At 43.0% G+C, this 13,933-nt stretch overlaps 1 protein-coding gene across 3 annotated transcripts in view; it reads right to left on the bottom strand.

Moving 5' to 3' along the window:
* Cep43 (centrosomal protein 43) overlaps window positions 1–9,596 on the bottom strand; it is a 29,768-nt gene extending 20,172 nt beyond the window's left edge. For 2 of the 3 annotated variants that reach the window (XM_032894685.1, XM_032894683.1), the window contains exons 1-6: window positions 9,418–9,566; window positions 9,147–9,200; window positions 6,562–6,616; window positions 6,012–6,100; window positions 5,502–5,639; window positions 2,887–2,967 (exon numbers count right to left, since the gene is read on the bottom strand). In XM_032894685.1, the coding sequence (XP_032750576.1) occupies window positions 2,887–2,967; window positions 5,502–5,639; window positions 6,012–6,100; window positions 6,562–6,616; window positions 9,147–9,200; window positions 9,418–9,519 (519 nt within the window). In that variant the 5' untranslated portion in view covers window positions 9,520–9,566. Of the gene's footprint in view, window positions 1–152; window positions 213–2,886; window positions 2,968–5,501; window positions 5,640–6,011; window positions 6,101–6,561; window positions 6,617–9,146; window positions 9,201–9,417 lie in introns of all 3 variants that reach the window. The other variant, XM_032894684.1, reaches the window with a different exon arrangement.
* Window positions 9,597–13,933: the final 4,337 nt, after the last annotated feature.

Raw genomic sequence — 13,933 nt, 5'->3', positions numbered from 1 at the left:
TACCCTCTCAAGTAAGTCAGATGGCAGGCCTGTGCCTTGGGTCTGATAATGGATGGCAGTCATGTGTAAGAGGAGAGCTGAGAGCCCAGGCCAGCAGGAGGCCCCCTGTCTCAGCGCAGGCTGCTTTGCTCTTCTGCCCTCATGCATGTTACCTTGTCACCAGACTTCTGACCGCTTGTCTTCTTCTTACCTTGTCCTTTATACCTTGGTATCTGAGCATGAGAATAAAATGACATTTTACCATAAATGTAATTTTTAAAAATAAACTAACTCATACCAAACTAATAAAGATTCCTATTAGATAATACTCTGTAATTGGACAATTTAATTAATATATTCCTCTCCACAGCTTCCTTTCATAACTTCTGGGAGTGTCCACCCGTTTTAACCAGTTCCCAGCAGGTTTCTGGTCAGCAACAGGCACTGGCTATCGCCCCACCGCTTCTGAGTGGCAGCCTGGCTTCTTTCACACTGCTCTTCCTACCACAGTGGCCTGGAGAGAGTCCTAGGCAGCTTGCTGTGGGCTTGGCACACTTTACTTGCCCTTCCCCAGGAGCACACGAAGCTGGTTCCTAACAGCTGGGCTGAATCCAATCCTAGGCTACAACTTTCTGGTGTTCCTCACACTTACACTTTCACTCTGTGGGCTCACAAGGCTGGTGAGGAATCATGGAGAGGCAAGGAGGAGTGGAGAGCTAGAATCTCAAATTCTTCAGGTATGTAACGGAATTGTACTGCAAGTGACAAAGCAAGGATGTATTTTAAACAGATCCCAGACCTGGACAGCTAACAAGATCTTGGGTGTTTCTTAAAGGGCCACTCTAACCCCAGCTTACAACATAGGAGACTACACTGAGAGAAGAAATGAAAGGTGACAGAAATGTGGCACCCCTCCCCCCAGGAGACACAGGCCTCTATACTAGCCTATGAGAATGTTCTTTTGTAAGAACTTACAGCAATATTTCCTAAAACACTTAGTATCATCATAACTCTTAGATATTAAAAAATATACAGAGAGAATAAAACATGTAATAACAGATCTTACTATGTTTCTCTTCTTGAAGATATACTTTAAATGAAGTGTCAGTAACTCTTATAAAGAACAATTTACTAAAAAGTAGATTTCCAAGCAGGTCAACGCTTCAAGCATTGACAATGTCAGTATTTAAAGAATTTTGTAAAATGTACTCATGACCTATTCTGTCAATCACGGTTACAGCTTTCCATAATCATTAAAAGAGAAACATCTTTAAATACTCCTTATCTGAAAAGGCCTGGCCATCTTAGAGGCCACACAACAGAATAACCCCTCTAGCTACAAATAAATTATTTTTTTGACTTTCAAAGTTTAAAAAGGGAACAAATTGCCAAAGAACAAGCCATAAATAACACCAGTGTGCTGTACCAAGACACTTGGCAATTAAATACTTGGCAGTATACTCACAAGCTCCAAAGGCCACCTGATTTAAGACACCAGTTTTATCTATATAATGCATGTCCCACCCCTGAACCCACATGAAGCCTTGTGCTGGGATGGCCTGCACACCATCTTCCTATTCTGATGGGAAAGTCAGAGTTCAATACTCAACTTCAATGAACTGTGCAGCTATGCCTACCCACCCTCCTAAAAACCTTGATCATGTTGAAATCCCAATCCCTACAGTAAGAAAAGTATTAAGAAGGGCCTTTGGGGAATGATTAATCAAGAGCGTGGAGCACCTGTACATGGGATTGAAGAGTTCATTGAGCTCTGCTTCCCCTACATGAGGCTATAGAGAAAGAACTGGGCCTACACCAGACATCAAATCTGCCTGTGCCTCAATCTGTAAAAAGTCAATGTCTGCTGTTCATATGCGATGCAGTCTCTGCCACTTTATGACAGCAGCCTGTGTGGACTAAGATATGACCCAAACCCATTACTTCACAGGACCAACTAGAAGCAGTCAGGATGTACTCTATCAGCTTTGGGAGACCACCACTTCAAATCCACTATTATTAAATACATCTTAGGGCTAGAGAGACGGCTCAGAGGTTAAGAGCACTGATCGTTCTTCCAGAGTTCCTGAGTTCAATTCCCAGCAACCACATCACCATTGCTCACAACCATCTGTGATGGGATCTGATGCCCTCTTCTGGTGTTTCTGAAGACAGACCTCACATACATAAAATAAATAATTCTTAAAATTAAAAAAGAAAAATTTAAATAAAAACAAAAACCACATCCTTGATTTTAAATTTAAGTGTTCAAAATTTTTTTTTTCTCCTTCATGTAGTATTCCTAAAATCAGGTCTGGTCTGGTCTGGTCTGTCTCTCTCTCTCTCTCTCTCTCTCTCTCTCTCTCTCTCCCTCTCTCTCCTCCCTCTCTCCCTCCCTCCCTCCCTCCCTTCCTTGCCCCCATCTCCCCCCCTCTCCCTTGCCCCTCTCTCCACCCCCCCACCACACAAATACACACACACACACACACACACACAAACCATAGTACACTTTTCTATAAATCTTGTCAAAAATAGTTCATAAATATGTAAATACTACCATAATTCCAAATATGGTCACCCAGCTAAAAAGTCTACAAAACTCAACTACAACATTTTATATTCTGGAACCTCATGCTCACCAGCTAGAAGTTTATGCAAAGCTTCTTACTAGTGCAATACAAAAATACTTCCAAGTATCAGTGTCTGCTGAGACACAAAATTCAATTATTACCAATAAACAAAAGAAGCAACTTTTAAAAAACACTTATGCAATCAAAAAGGGGAAAGTACCTTCACGACACTTTAGGAAGGCTTGTTACAAAGGAAGTTTATAGGTAACAGGTAAGAAGAGGGAGCAGAGTACCTGGGTGTCTGCCTAGTGCCCCCATCTCTGTCCAGCCATACACTCACCTTACTTGGGGTGGAGTTTACACTTGTTTTTCCTTCTGGTGACTTTGATGGAGGATGTCCATCAGATAGATCCAGTGCACCCTAAAAAATAAAAATTTAAACTGAAACACACTGAAACTAAAACATGATTATGCCAATAATAGTTCAATAGAAATTTAGCATTTAAGAGCATTATATTGACATTTATTCATAAATCCCTTTTCTAGATTTTCCTCTAATTTGAATACACACACTTAACTGTCAGATTTGAATTACCTAAGTATTTCCCTTAGCCACCTTGAACTGGCCACTCAATCTACACTGTGGCTGCCTAGTCCACCTTCCATCATGGCTTCTTGGATTTGCTTGGATGGCAAACTCTATGGAAACATTATAAAAACTCAAAAATCTGAACTGCTTCTGCTCCTAGGATTACAAAGGCCGGGTCCCAGCTGTACACAATGTACACTTTCCATCTCAAGTTGGAGTCATTCCAATTTTTAAATAGACAACTAATATAAGAGCAGAATCTTAAAAAAACCATTCAGCATGAGTGAAGAGATTGAGAAGCCATCAGCAGGAATGGATGCTTCTAGGAGAGACAAAGATGTAATTGCCAAAGATGCCAAAAAGGAGGGAACTCAATCACTGGGAAACTCAGAATAGGTGCAGTGTCTTTAATAATCCACAGCAGGGACTAAAGCCAGCAACCCAATTCTTAAGTTAGCTTTAAAATGCAGGTGTAGGGGATGGCTGTCTAGATGGCTCAGAGGGTAAAGGCACTTCCTGCTAGGCCTGCCAATTTGCTCCCTCGGACCCACATGGTGGAAGAAGAGAACCAACTTCCACAAGTCGTCTCCAGAACACACACAGACACTAATAATTAAAATACAAACTTTGAAATGCAGTTTTGGTAAAAAGCAACAAAACTGAGTCTGATGTGTGGATCGTCATATAGGAACCTTTCTAATCTAAGTTTAGGATTAAAAAAAACCTATCTTTTTTATTCATTATGACAGACTTCCTTTCAAAGTAAAAAAGTAAACACCAGTGAATTATGGAAATGAAAACAAATAAGACCCAGACCCGCTGAGCTCACTTGTATTGTTTGTACAGATGCCTCCCAATAGCTCCCACCCAACACCCACTAACGAGTTCAACAAAACAAAAAAGTAGCAAAAAGTAGAGATACATCCCAATTTCATAGTGTTCCAATTTGGACAGCAAAGTATTTCCTTTTGAAGATATAAATATCTGTCTGGTCTGCTTTAAGAATTTTAGTTTGTTTATTATTACCCAGAGAATCTATTTACTATGTCTTAAACGCAATTAGTATTCAGACAAGCTTTCGTGATTTTCAGATTCTGACTGATCTTTAAATGGAATCAACAAGTAGTTTATGATCCTCCCACCTCTCTCAGCTAAATGTTTCTCTGACTGAAAGCACACCCAGCCAGACAGTGGAGCAGCCACTAAGGAGTTAAGTATGTAAAACAGTATGTCTAGGTAAAGCTAATGTGTGCAACTAGAAGTCAGATCATCAATCCTATGAGCAAGATTCCATAAAAGAAATGACAGGCAAGGAAAGTAACTGCTAATAAGAAAGTATGCATTTGTACAAGGCTTGCTAGCACACACTTGTAATCTAAACACTAAGGAGGCACAGGAAGATCATGAATACAAGGCCCACCTTAGACTACATAGCAAAACTATATAGAAAAAAACAAAAGAAAACAAGTTGGAGTTTAAAAACATTTTAAAAATAAGTAATGTCAAAAGTTCAGGGTTTGTTTTTAGTTTGTTTGAAATCCTTTAGATGGCTAGAGAGATGGCTTAGTGGTTAAGAGTACTGGCTCTTTTTGCAGAAAACCTGGGTTCGAATCCCAGCACCCACATGGCTGTTTACAACTCTAACTCTAGTTCCGGAGGACCTGACACCCTCTTCTGGACTCTGTGGCCACATACATACAAGATGCATACACACATGCAGGCAAAACACTCATTTACACATGACAAAAAGTTTTTTTAAAATCTTTATGTCTAAAACCATATGTGTAAGGCAGCCCTTCACGATGAACTAGTAACAAGAACACCCATCAGAGGATGCTCTCTATGCTGAGTGCTGCTCTTTCTCTGTCATTTTATAGCTGAGGCGATGAAGAGGTGAAGTATACATGGTCAAGGCAGCGGCTTATCCCTGAGGAGTTATGATTTATTCCAGCCTGGCTCCTGAACTCTGAGGACCAACAGCCAAAACAGGTACACAAGCACAGCCGCATAGTTTAACTCTCATTAAACTCTTTACATACCATCACAGTCCATCTCACTTCGTTTTAAGGAGCAGCTTCTAATGCTGGGTGAATCCCAGCACTCGGGAGGCAGAGGCAGGCAGACCTTTTGAGTTCGAGGTCAGTCCAAGCTACAGAACAAGTTCCAGGACAGCCAAGGCTACACAAAGAAACTCTGTCCTAAACAACAAAACAAAATAAAACCTTAGAGTGGCCTGAACAAAACAACAACAAAGGATTGACTTCTTTCTGTGGAAGCCTCAATTCATTGAGTACATACTCATCTCCATGACTTAAGTAGACACGTACTAACATAAAATAGAGAGAACAGTAGCACAGGATACTTACTTCCACACTGGTAGGTCCTTTTTCCTTCTGTTGACAGCGTCTAATCACTTCTAATAATAAGGGTCCACCCACAGTACCTTCTGCTTCAATGATGCCTAAATCCCGGGCTAAGTTCTCTCGACCTTCAAGACCTTGAATCTAGAAAAGAAGTAAGATTTAGGGGCAGAGAATAAAGCAGGAACAGCCAGGTACCAAAAGGAATATTTTGGAAACTCAAAGTCATCTTTAAATTTAAAGAGACCGTGTGTAGTGAATGGACTTATGGCAGTTTTAAGATGTCTACTGTGACAGCTGCAGTACAAAGTCTAACGTCTTAGTAGGATCAACTCTACAGTGACATTTATTTCTCAGCAGCTTCAAGTTACATGAAGCAGGTCAGATGGCTTTTAGAAAAATAATCTAGCAAACACAAAAAATAACTTAATGTGAAGCATCAGATTGTTCTAACTTTTCTCTTAGTATTCACTCTGTAGAGACATCACAGGATAGGTATAAAATCATTTTCCTTACTGTGCTCGTTTCAGGATGGAAAACAGCCAAGGTGAAGTCAAGATTAAAAAACTGAAGAAATTCTGCGACGAGACTAGCCACTAAACGACCTGTAAAAACCAAGGGAAAAGAAAAAGACATGATGAACAGAGCCCAAAGAACTCCCAATTTTCCTTGTGAACCGAAGCATTCTATGGGAAAAAAAGAGGTTTTGAAGGTTTTAAAGTCATATATTTCCCCTGTGACTAATTCACTTAAGTATGAAAATCCCCATGTTTCTACTTTTGTATTTGGATCATCAATCTGCAGCTTTGAGGCTGTGTAGTGTTTGATAAACGGATTCTAGTGTTTTCTTGCTATCCTCCTACATCTGCTTTAGCCAACAACTCCCCACTGTCCAGATGCTTACTAAGGCAGCTTAAAGCTAGGCATGGTGGTCTGCTCCTGTGTAAAGTCAGCATCAGGCAGGAAGATCCCTGAGGACTAGAGTCAACATGAGTCAGAGTGAGACTACTCTTCCCACAAATACTGACAAAATTGTAAAGCTCAAAGATAAACACAATTATCTTACCATCTTTTGTATTTAAAAACTTTTTCAAGCTCTCATTGACCAATGGAGTTTTGTTCTGTTGAAAATAAAAAGAAATATTTATGTTTATAAAGTGTTTACATGTGCTATATGTTTACCCTAAAATAACTAAAAAGTGTGCATTAAAGTCCTCTCGTTCCCATAACCCAAGTTTACTGTCAGTAGGTGAGAAAAAGAAGAGCGGAGAGCACGCCCTGCAGAATGGAGAGCAGGCGGAGCTAAGTATAAACAGTCACGTTTATTTTGACAAAGATATAAAGAATACATACATTTGGGGTTGGGGATTTAGTTCAGTGGTAGAGCGATTGACTAGCGCAAGGCCCTGGGTTTGGTCCCCAGCTCCGAAAAAAAGAAAAGAAAAAAAAAAAAAAGAATACATACATTTATATTCACAAAATCATGGTTTTATGATCCATCTCACAACTATTTATTTAGCATAGGACTTACTTTGTGCTATTTAGTAACTTTTCAAGTTAAGGAAACCAATCTGTATATGAAGACATTTATTTCAACCTTTAAAACACTTTTTTACACTGGGGGAGATTAGACTCAAGACCTTTTACATGATGGGCAGGCACCCTACAATTGTCTACCACAAGCCCTTCAACATGTTATAATTACACTGCTTTTGTAATGGTTTATTTAAAAACATGTGTGTCATTAGATTTACTTTTAACTGTTTATATTTCAAGTACATACAATTTGAAATTTATAATCTTAGATCGCTACCATTTGCAATTCCAAACTACTCAGTAGTGTATGAGATGACTTGTATGGCCATAGCTCTGAATAAATGTAGTAAACTATTCTTCTTGCAAATAGAACATGTGGTAACTGTTGACAGTGAGGATAACATAGGTAACACATGATGGGGTCCTTAATCAGCCTCACATCTTGTGAATGGAAATACTAAATGCATGGGCACCTTGGAAAACAGTTGGAAGGTTTGTTGGTTTTTAAGTTAACATCTCCAGCAGGTGAGCCAGTCCTTCCACCCTCAAGCATTTTCTCAAGATCAATATCAGGTCCCAGCAAAGATTTGGACATGACCATTCACAGCAGCATTATCCTCAAGGGAAAAGCAGGGACAACTCAATGTGGTATCAAAGGGAGGGTGGCTAGGCAAATGAAGACTATCCGCTCAGTGACTAGAGCAACGATCTACCATTCTTGAAATGAGGACTACGTGGAAGAATAGGATACACTGCAGCATTCTGCTGACTATCAGACCTAAATGCATTTTACACGTTCCCATTTGCATAGCTCTGAAAATAACTGATATGCTGGGGAAGGAAACTCAAAGGGTTGGGCCTGTATTTTCTTTCTTGATTGTGTTCCTCACATTCCGTAAATAGGAGCTTATCAAATCTGACTTTAAGGTGTGCATTTACACAAACAATTATACCTCAAGTTAAAGAGGGAGAAAAATCACAGAAGTACATGGTGTGAAGAATCTAGGACACCGAATTAACTGAACTAGTCAAAGAGAACAGAAGGACAGAATCAGGCATGTACTACAAATGGCCAACCCAGGACAGATGAAGACCTGAGACATATGATGAGGGCACCAATGACAGGTGGAGAGTAGCAAGTGTCACTCTCGAAAAGCTGTAACTAAGCCAAGAAGGGCAGGCAGACCCTGCCAGGAGACGATGGAGTATGGGTGAAGCAGGTCTGGAAAACTCGGGGACATCAGTCTGTTACTCAGTCTAACGAACAGGTCTGAAGCTGGGAAAGGGAACTATGTAGTACAGACACTAGACAAAGTTACCACAGGGAAGCTGCAGAATAAGTACATGGACTGTGGTACGCAGGAACAAGATCCTGTTAAAGAAACCAAGGAGTATGCAAAGGAAAACACATAGAAAAAGCTTCCCGAGGTCAAAACATTTCCAAAAATGAAAGAGGGGTTACTGTCAGATGGTGTAACGGCTAGGTGAGCTGGATCAAATGATCATTACAGTTTGACTAGAAAGCAAAGAAATATGGGATTCCAAGGTGTGGACAATGGAACCTAGCCTAGATTCCAAGGTGTAGACAATAGAACCTAGCCTAGATTCCAAGGCGTAGACAATGGGACCCAGCCTAGTCAAAAATTAGCAGTAAGGATGAGGAGGAGGAGGAAGTTAAGAGCAAGTAGGTATACAGGTCATAGAAGGATGGAGGGAGATCTGTCGCACAGGAAGACTTTGATTATCCTGCGATTCTTACTGACAGGGAGTTCCAGGACATACTCAGGATGGTTGCTGGGAGCTAGGGTAGGCAGAAAAGCCAAGTTACAAAACATTCAGGGATTACTAGGTTTTTTTTGGTGTGTGTGGTGGTGGGGAGGGGGTACGGGGCACAAGATCAGAGATGTTTTTAAGGTAATGGTCAGATTTTTATCCAACCAATCAGAATTTGGGAAAAGGTTCCACAGTACAACCCTTACTACTTTCAGAGTGTACTAACTTTTAACCATTCAGAACCATCCCCGTAACGTTAGTCACTGAACTATTTCAGAATGGCTTTTCATTTATTAGAAACCAGGCGTTAAGAGGTACGGCGTTACGGTCTGGGGCTCTTACCTCTACTTTTTCTTGTTCTTCTAGTGCTAAAAACACAGCCGCTCTGAGTTCAGCCTTCAAAAAAAAAAAAAAAAAGGCCACAAGTTATAAGTCAGTTTTGCGACCTGAAAGTACAGGGACAGGCACGAGGGAGTGTGCAGCGAGAGAGGGAAGGCCACGGGCCTGTGTGCTCCACACCCGGCCCACGAGCTCGGGCCCAGGTGCCATGGCCGCGTGACTGCCCCGCGCCGGCGTCCCGCGCCCTTCCTCCCTGGTAGCCGCTCCGCCGCACCTTGATACGATTCAGCACGCCGCTGTTCTCCAGCGTCTGCACCAGCAGGTCGCGCAGCTCCGTGTCCTCCTCAGCCACCACCGCGGCGGTAGTCGCCGCCATCTTGCTTCTCCAAGACAACCACCCAAGCTGCGCTAACGGCCAACAGCCGCTGCGGAAGCCGCCCGGCGCGCGAGCGCGCAGTCGCAGCCCCGCCCCTCACGCGGAGAAGACCAACCGGGCGGGACCTCCAGGCAGCAGAGTCTGCAGGTTCCATGACGTGAAGGGCGGGGCCTCCGTGTACCGTCTGTAGGCGGGGCCACGAGCTTGGGACGGGGTCAGGCTCTGGTGACACGCTCTGTGGCATATTATAATTATATTAGAAATGTCACTAGGTTGCACTTAATTCCCCCGTTCCTGTGTGAGAGAGAAGAGTCCACTCTGGCTGAACGTACTGGTCCGACCCTCTAACTGAAGTGGTGGTGACAGGGGAGAGCCTCTAGGAGGGAAGGAGAAGCGAGCTGCGAGGCAGGGCGGAGACTCCAAGTGGGCGGGGTAAGATGTGGGGCGGGGCCTTCCTAGGGGCTGTTTCTAAGCGGGAGCAACGTGTAGGCGGTCTGTTCTTGCCTCTGTGTGTGCGTATACACATTCAACTTAAGTCCGTTTTGCTGGGCGGCAGTAGTTGGGCGGCGGGGGTGGGGAGGGAGTGGAAAAGTCTGCTGTCTGGTACCATGCTCTTGTTCTTTTGAAAAAACAATCAGCCAGGAGGGTAAATTCCAGGCTGCCGCATACATGGGAAGCTTCAACCGTGTGGGCTTGGAACTTCACAAAGATTCCGGTACCAGTCTGTAAAAGGGTTTAGGACTCATGCAGGTGGCCTGTGCAGTATGAATGCAGATGCACATAAGAATAAAATTAAACGCTTTCTGTGCTGCTTTTCAGTTTATGAAAGAAATTAGAAGAGTGGTTTTTTGTTTGTTTTCCTATATCTTTCGAGAAAGGAATCATTGAGAGGTTAATTTCTGAAACTGGCCTTAAGGAGAACAGTTAAGGGGTTAGAAGGGTCACACGGAACACAGAGGACGTAGGTAAGAAGGTGCAAAGTATTTCCCATGCTGGCAGTCTAATTACAATTTGGGCACAGGAAAAAATGGGTTTAATAGATCTGGACAAACTAAGGAGTCCTTGGAGTGTGCAAACTTCAAGCTAGGGACAGATGAAGGGGAGAGTGTTCTAGTAAAGGAATAAACTTGTCTGTGCTTGGCTTGGTCCATGTGCAGTGAAAGCAGCATTGGTGTGATTGGCAGAAGGAAGCTGCATTGGGGTGGGGGAGCTGGTCCAATGCAGACCTTGACACATTGCTTTGGAGAATGAGGGCTTGAGGCATTAGCCGATCTGTAGATTTGGGCATTCAGAAAGGTTTGAAATGCTTTTAATCAATACTTTAAAACTGAGTGGATATCCAGTTCTAGACCCCAAATTAAGAGGCTTGAACATGGTCAAAACTAATTCCCACAGCCAGGCAGCCAGCAGTCTGGGAACTCAGACAACAATCTTTACAGCAGTCTGAAGCCTTGGAGTGAGCCCTTGTGGGAGGACAGGGGAAAGTGCAGCTAGAGGGCCTGGAGGGAGACTAGAGATGCTTAAGACTCTGAGACTATAACCTCTACTTTGATCGCAGTGAAGATGAGATCTCCACAGACTAGTAAGGGTTAGATGAGGTCATAATCAGTGGGTCAGTGTCCCAAACCCTCCCAACACTATAACTCACAAAAGGGTCTCTTAACAGGAACTGAAGACACTGACACCATCTTGAACTTCCTCTAGAAGACTAAGATCAGTTTCTGTTGTGGATGACACCTGGTCTGTGGTATTTTGTTACGGCAGCACGAGCTACCAAAGCCAAATGGCTTCCCCAACAGGTTTATCGAACAGCTGTTGTTTTGGGAGGTTTGCTGGTGAGCAAGAGAGGGCACTCCAGGCAGAAGGAACTGAACAAACTGCAGTCAGGACTCAAAGGAAGATTAGTCTGTATATAGGAGAAAGTCAGGACCTAAAGTAAAATTACTCTGTATATGGGCATAGCAAGATGCCCATGAACATATACATAGACACATACCTACTTGCATAGGACTTTTATTATAATCTGCCTACAGAGTCATGGAGACTGACAAGGGCTTGGGTCTGCAGTGTGAGTTGGAAGCTGGCAACTTAGGAAAATTGTTCCTGAGCTAGCAGGCTCAACACCCGGCAAAACTGAATCTGACCCTGGAGCATGTCCCCCTTCCCATCCCCCAGTGTAAAGGCCAGGAACACAACAGTCTCTTATTGGAGAAACTAAATCCTTTTTAAAAAAAAATCAGAGGCTGGAGAGATGGTTCAGCAGTTCAGAGAACGCGCTGCTCCTACAAAGGAACTGAGTTTGGCTCCCAGCACCCACACTGGCAGCTTATAAATGCCTGTAACTCAAGTTTCAGAGGATCTGACACCTCACACCTATTTGGGCACCTGTACTCATATGCTCATATCCACTGACCCCCTCCCAACTACAGAAATAAATCTTTTAAAAAATAAAATAAGGCTAGGAAAAATGGCTTGGTGTTAAGAGTACTGGTTGCTTTTCTAGAGGATCTGAGTTCGATTCCCAGAACCTACTGGCAATTAACTACTGCCTATAACTGCAGCCCCAGAGGGTCCACTGCCCTCCTCTGGCCTCTGCAAACATGTGGTGAACAAACATAAATGTAGGCAAAATGCCCACCCAGATAAAAACAAAATGTGTAGTATTAATATTTTTTTGTAAATGGCGGCACAGGGTGGCTGCCCACTTTAATGGTTTATGTTCCTGAATGAAAGAAAGACACACACACACACACACAGCCTTTATATTAAATATGCCTTAAACAGCATAATAGCTGGGCAGCTGCCTAACCTCCATGGTGTTAATCTACTTCCCACCACTAAATCTGAGTTACTACTTACTAATTTTCATGTTCCATCTTGGCTACTCTTAACTCTTATCTCTGCTCCTGCACACTCCTAAGGCATCAAGTCTCTCCTACCCCTTCCTTGATGTCCCAAGCCTGGGAACCCTAATTCTCACCTCTCTCTGCCTCTCTGTCTCTGTCTCTGTCTGTCTGTCTCTGTCTGTCTCTGTCTGTCTCTGTCTCTGTCTGTGTCTGTCTCTGTCTGTCTCTGTCTCTGTCTGTTTCTGTCTCTGTCTGTCTGTCTCTGTCTGTGTCTGTCTGTCTCTGTCTGTCTGTCTCTGTGTCTGTCTCTGTCTGTCTCTGTCTGTCTCTGTCTGTCTGTCTCTGTCTGTCTCTGTGTCTGTCTCTGTCTGTCTTTGTCTGTCTCTGTCTCTGTGTCTGTCTCTGTCTGTCTATCTGTCTCTGTCTATCTGTCTCTGTCTCTGCCTCTGTCTGTCTCTGCCTCTGTCTGTCTCTGTCTGTATCTGTCTCTGTTTCTGTCTGTCTCTGTCTGCCTGTCTGTCTGTGCAAATGATGTAGCCCGCTTGTGGGGGGGAAGGTGAATCCACTCTCCCTCTGCTAGAAACCCATCAGAGTGCACTGAAATTGCTTAGTTGGTTGTTTCCATGAAGATTTGCCACTAAGTTATAGATGGTGCTTACAGTCCCCCTTGGGCTTCGGGGCCGTGCTGTGTGGTTTTACACTAGCAAGTTACTTTAGCCTCTCTGTGCCTTATTTTCTCTACTGCAAATGGGAACAGAGTCTAGAGTACGTGTGTGTATACATAGAAGTGTGTGTTGTTGGTAAATAGCATTCAATGCCTGAAACAGATACAATAAACTTTAAAAAGTAATTAATTGCTTGAGCATCCTGCCCAATTCCATTTTCTCTGAAAATGTCTTCGATGCTGTGAGCAAATTGCTCTTGTTTTTATACTTGCTTCATGCCCCAGAGAGGGTGTAAAACCTAGGAAAGGTGAGTGGTTTGCCCATCATGTACAGCCGAGATTTACCACAAGCCTGTCTGGATCCCAGCTCTTGCCACGGTATCTTGCTTTCTTTCAGAGTTATAGGGCGTAGTTATCAGAGTTTGTCTTTTGTGGCTGCACGGACTAATTTAAAAAGGACGGGGTTTATTTAGCTCCTGTTTCTGGAGATTGGAAAGAGCAGAGCCGAGGTGTGGCTTCTGGTGAGGCACTGACAGCATGTGAGTTAGCTCAGTCCCTTTTCCTCAAAAAGCTAACACCACCACAGGGCCCCACCCCCTCTGTCTCTCAGCTTGTCCTAGCCTCCTCCTGAAGGGGCTTGGGGCCTTAACTGTTAACACATGAACTTATTAGAGAACCTTTAAGACACAGCAGCAATCTGATTAAGTAAAATGGAACTAAATAATAATAAAGCAGAGACAATAAAAGCAGAATAAAGGAAATGTAGAATGGGAGACAAGTTCATAGCATAACCACCAGGGGGAAGTGTGCAGCAGAAAAAGACCAGAGAGAGGTCTTCATTATTTTGTATTAACTACCTGCTCAAAGATGTGGTAAGTATAGTACACCTTCTGATCCCCCTCGA

Source organism: Rattus rattus, chromosome 2 (genome assembly GCF_011064425.1).
Source record: "Rattus rattus isolate New Zealand chromosome 2, Rrattus_CSIRO_v1, whole genome shotgun sequence".
In the NCBI taxonomy this organism is placed as follows: Eukaryota; Metazoa; Chordata; class Mammalia; order Rodentia; family Muridae; genus Rattus; species Rattus rattus.
Note: the sequence above shows the minus strand (reverse complement) of the source record. Positions and strands in the feature narration are given on the sequence as shown.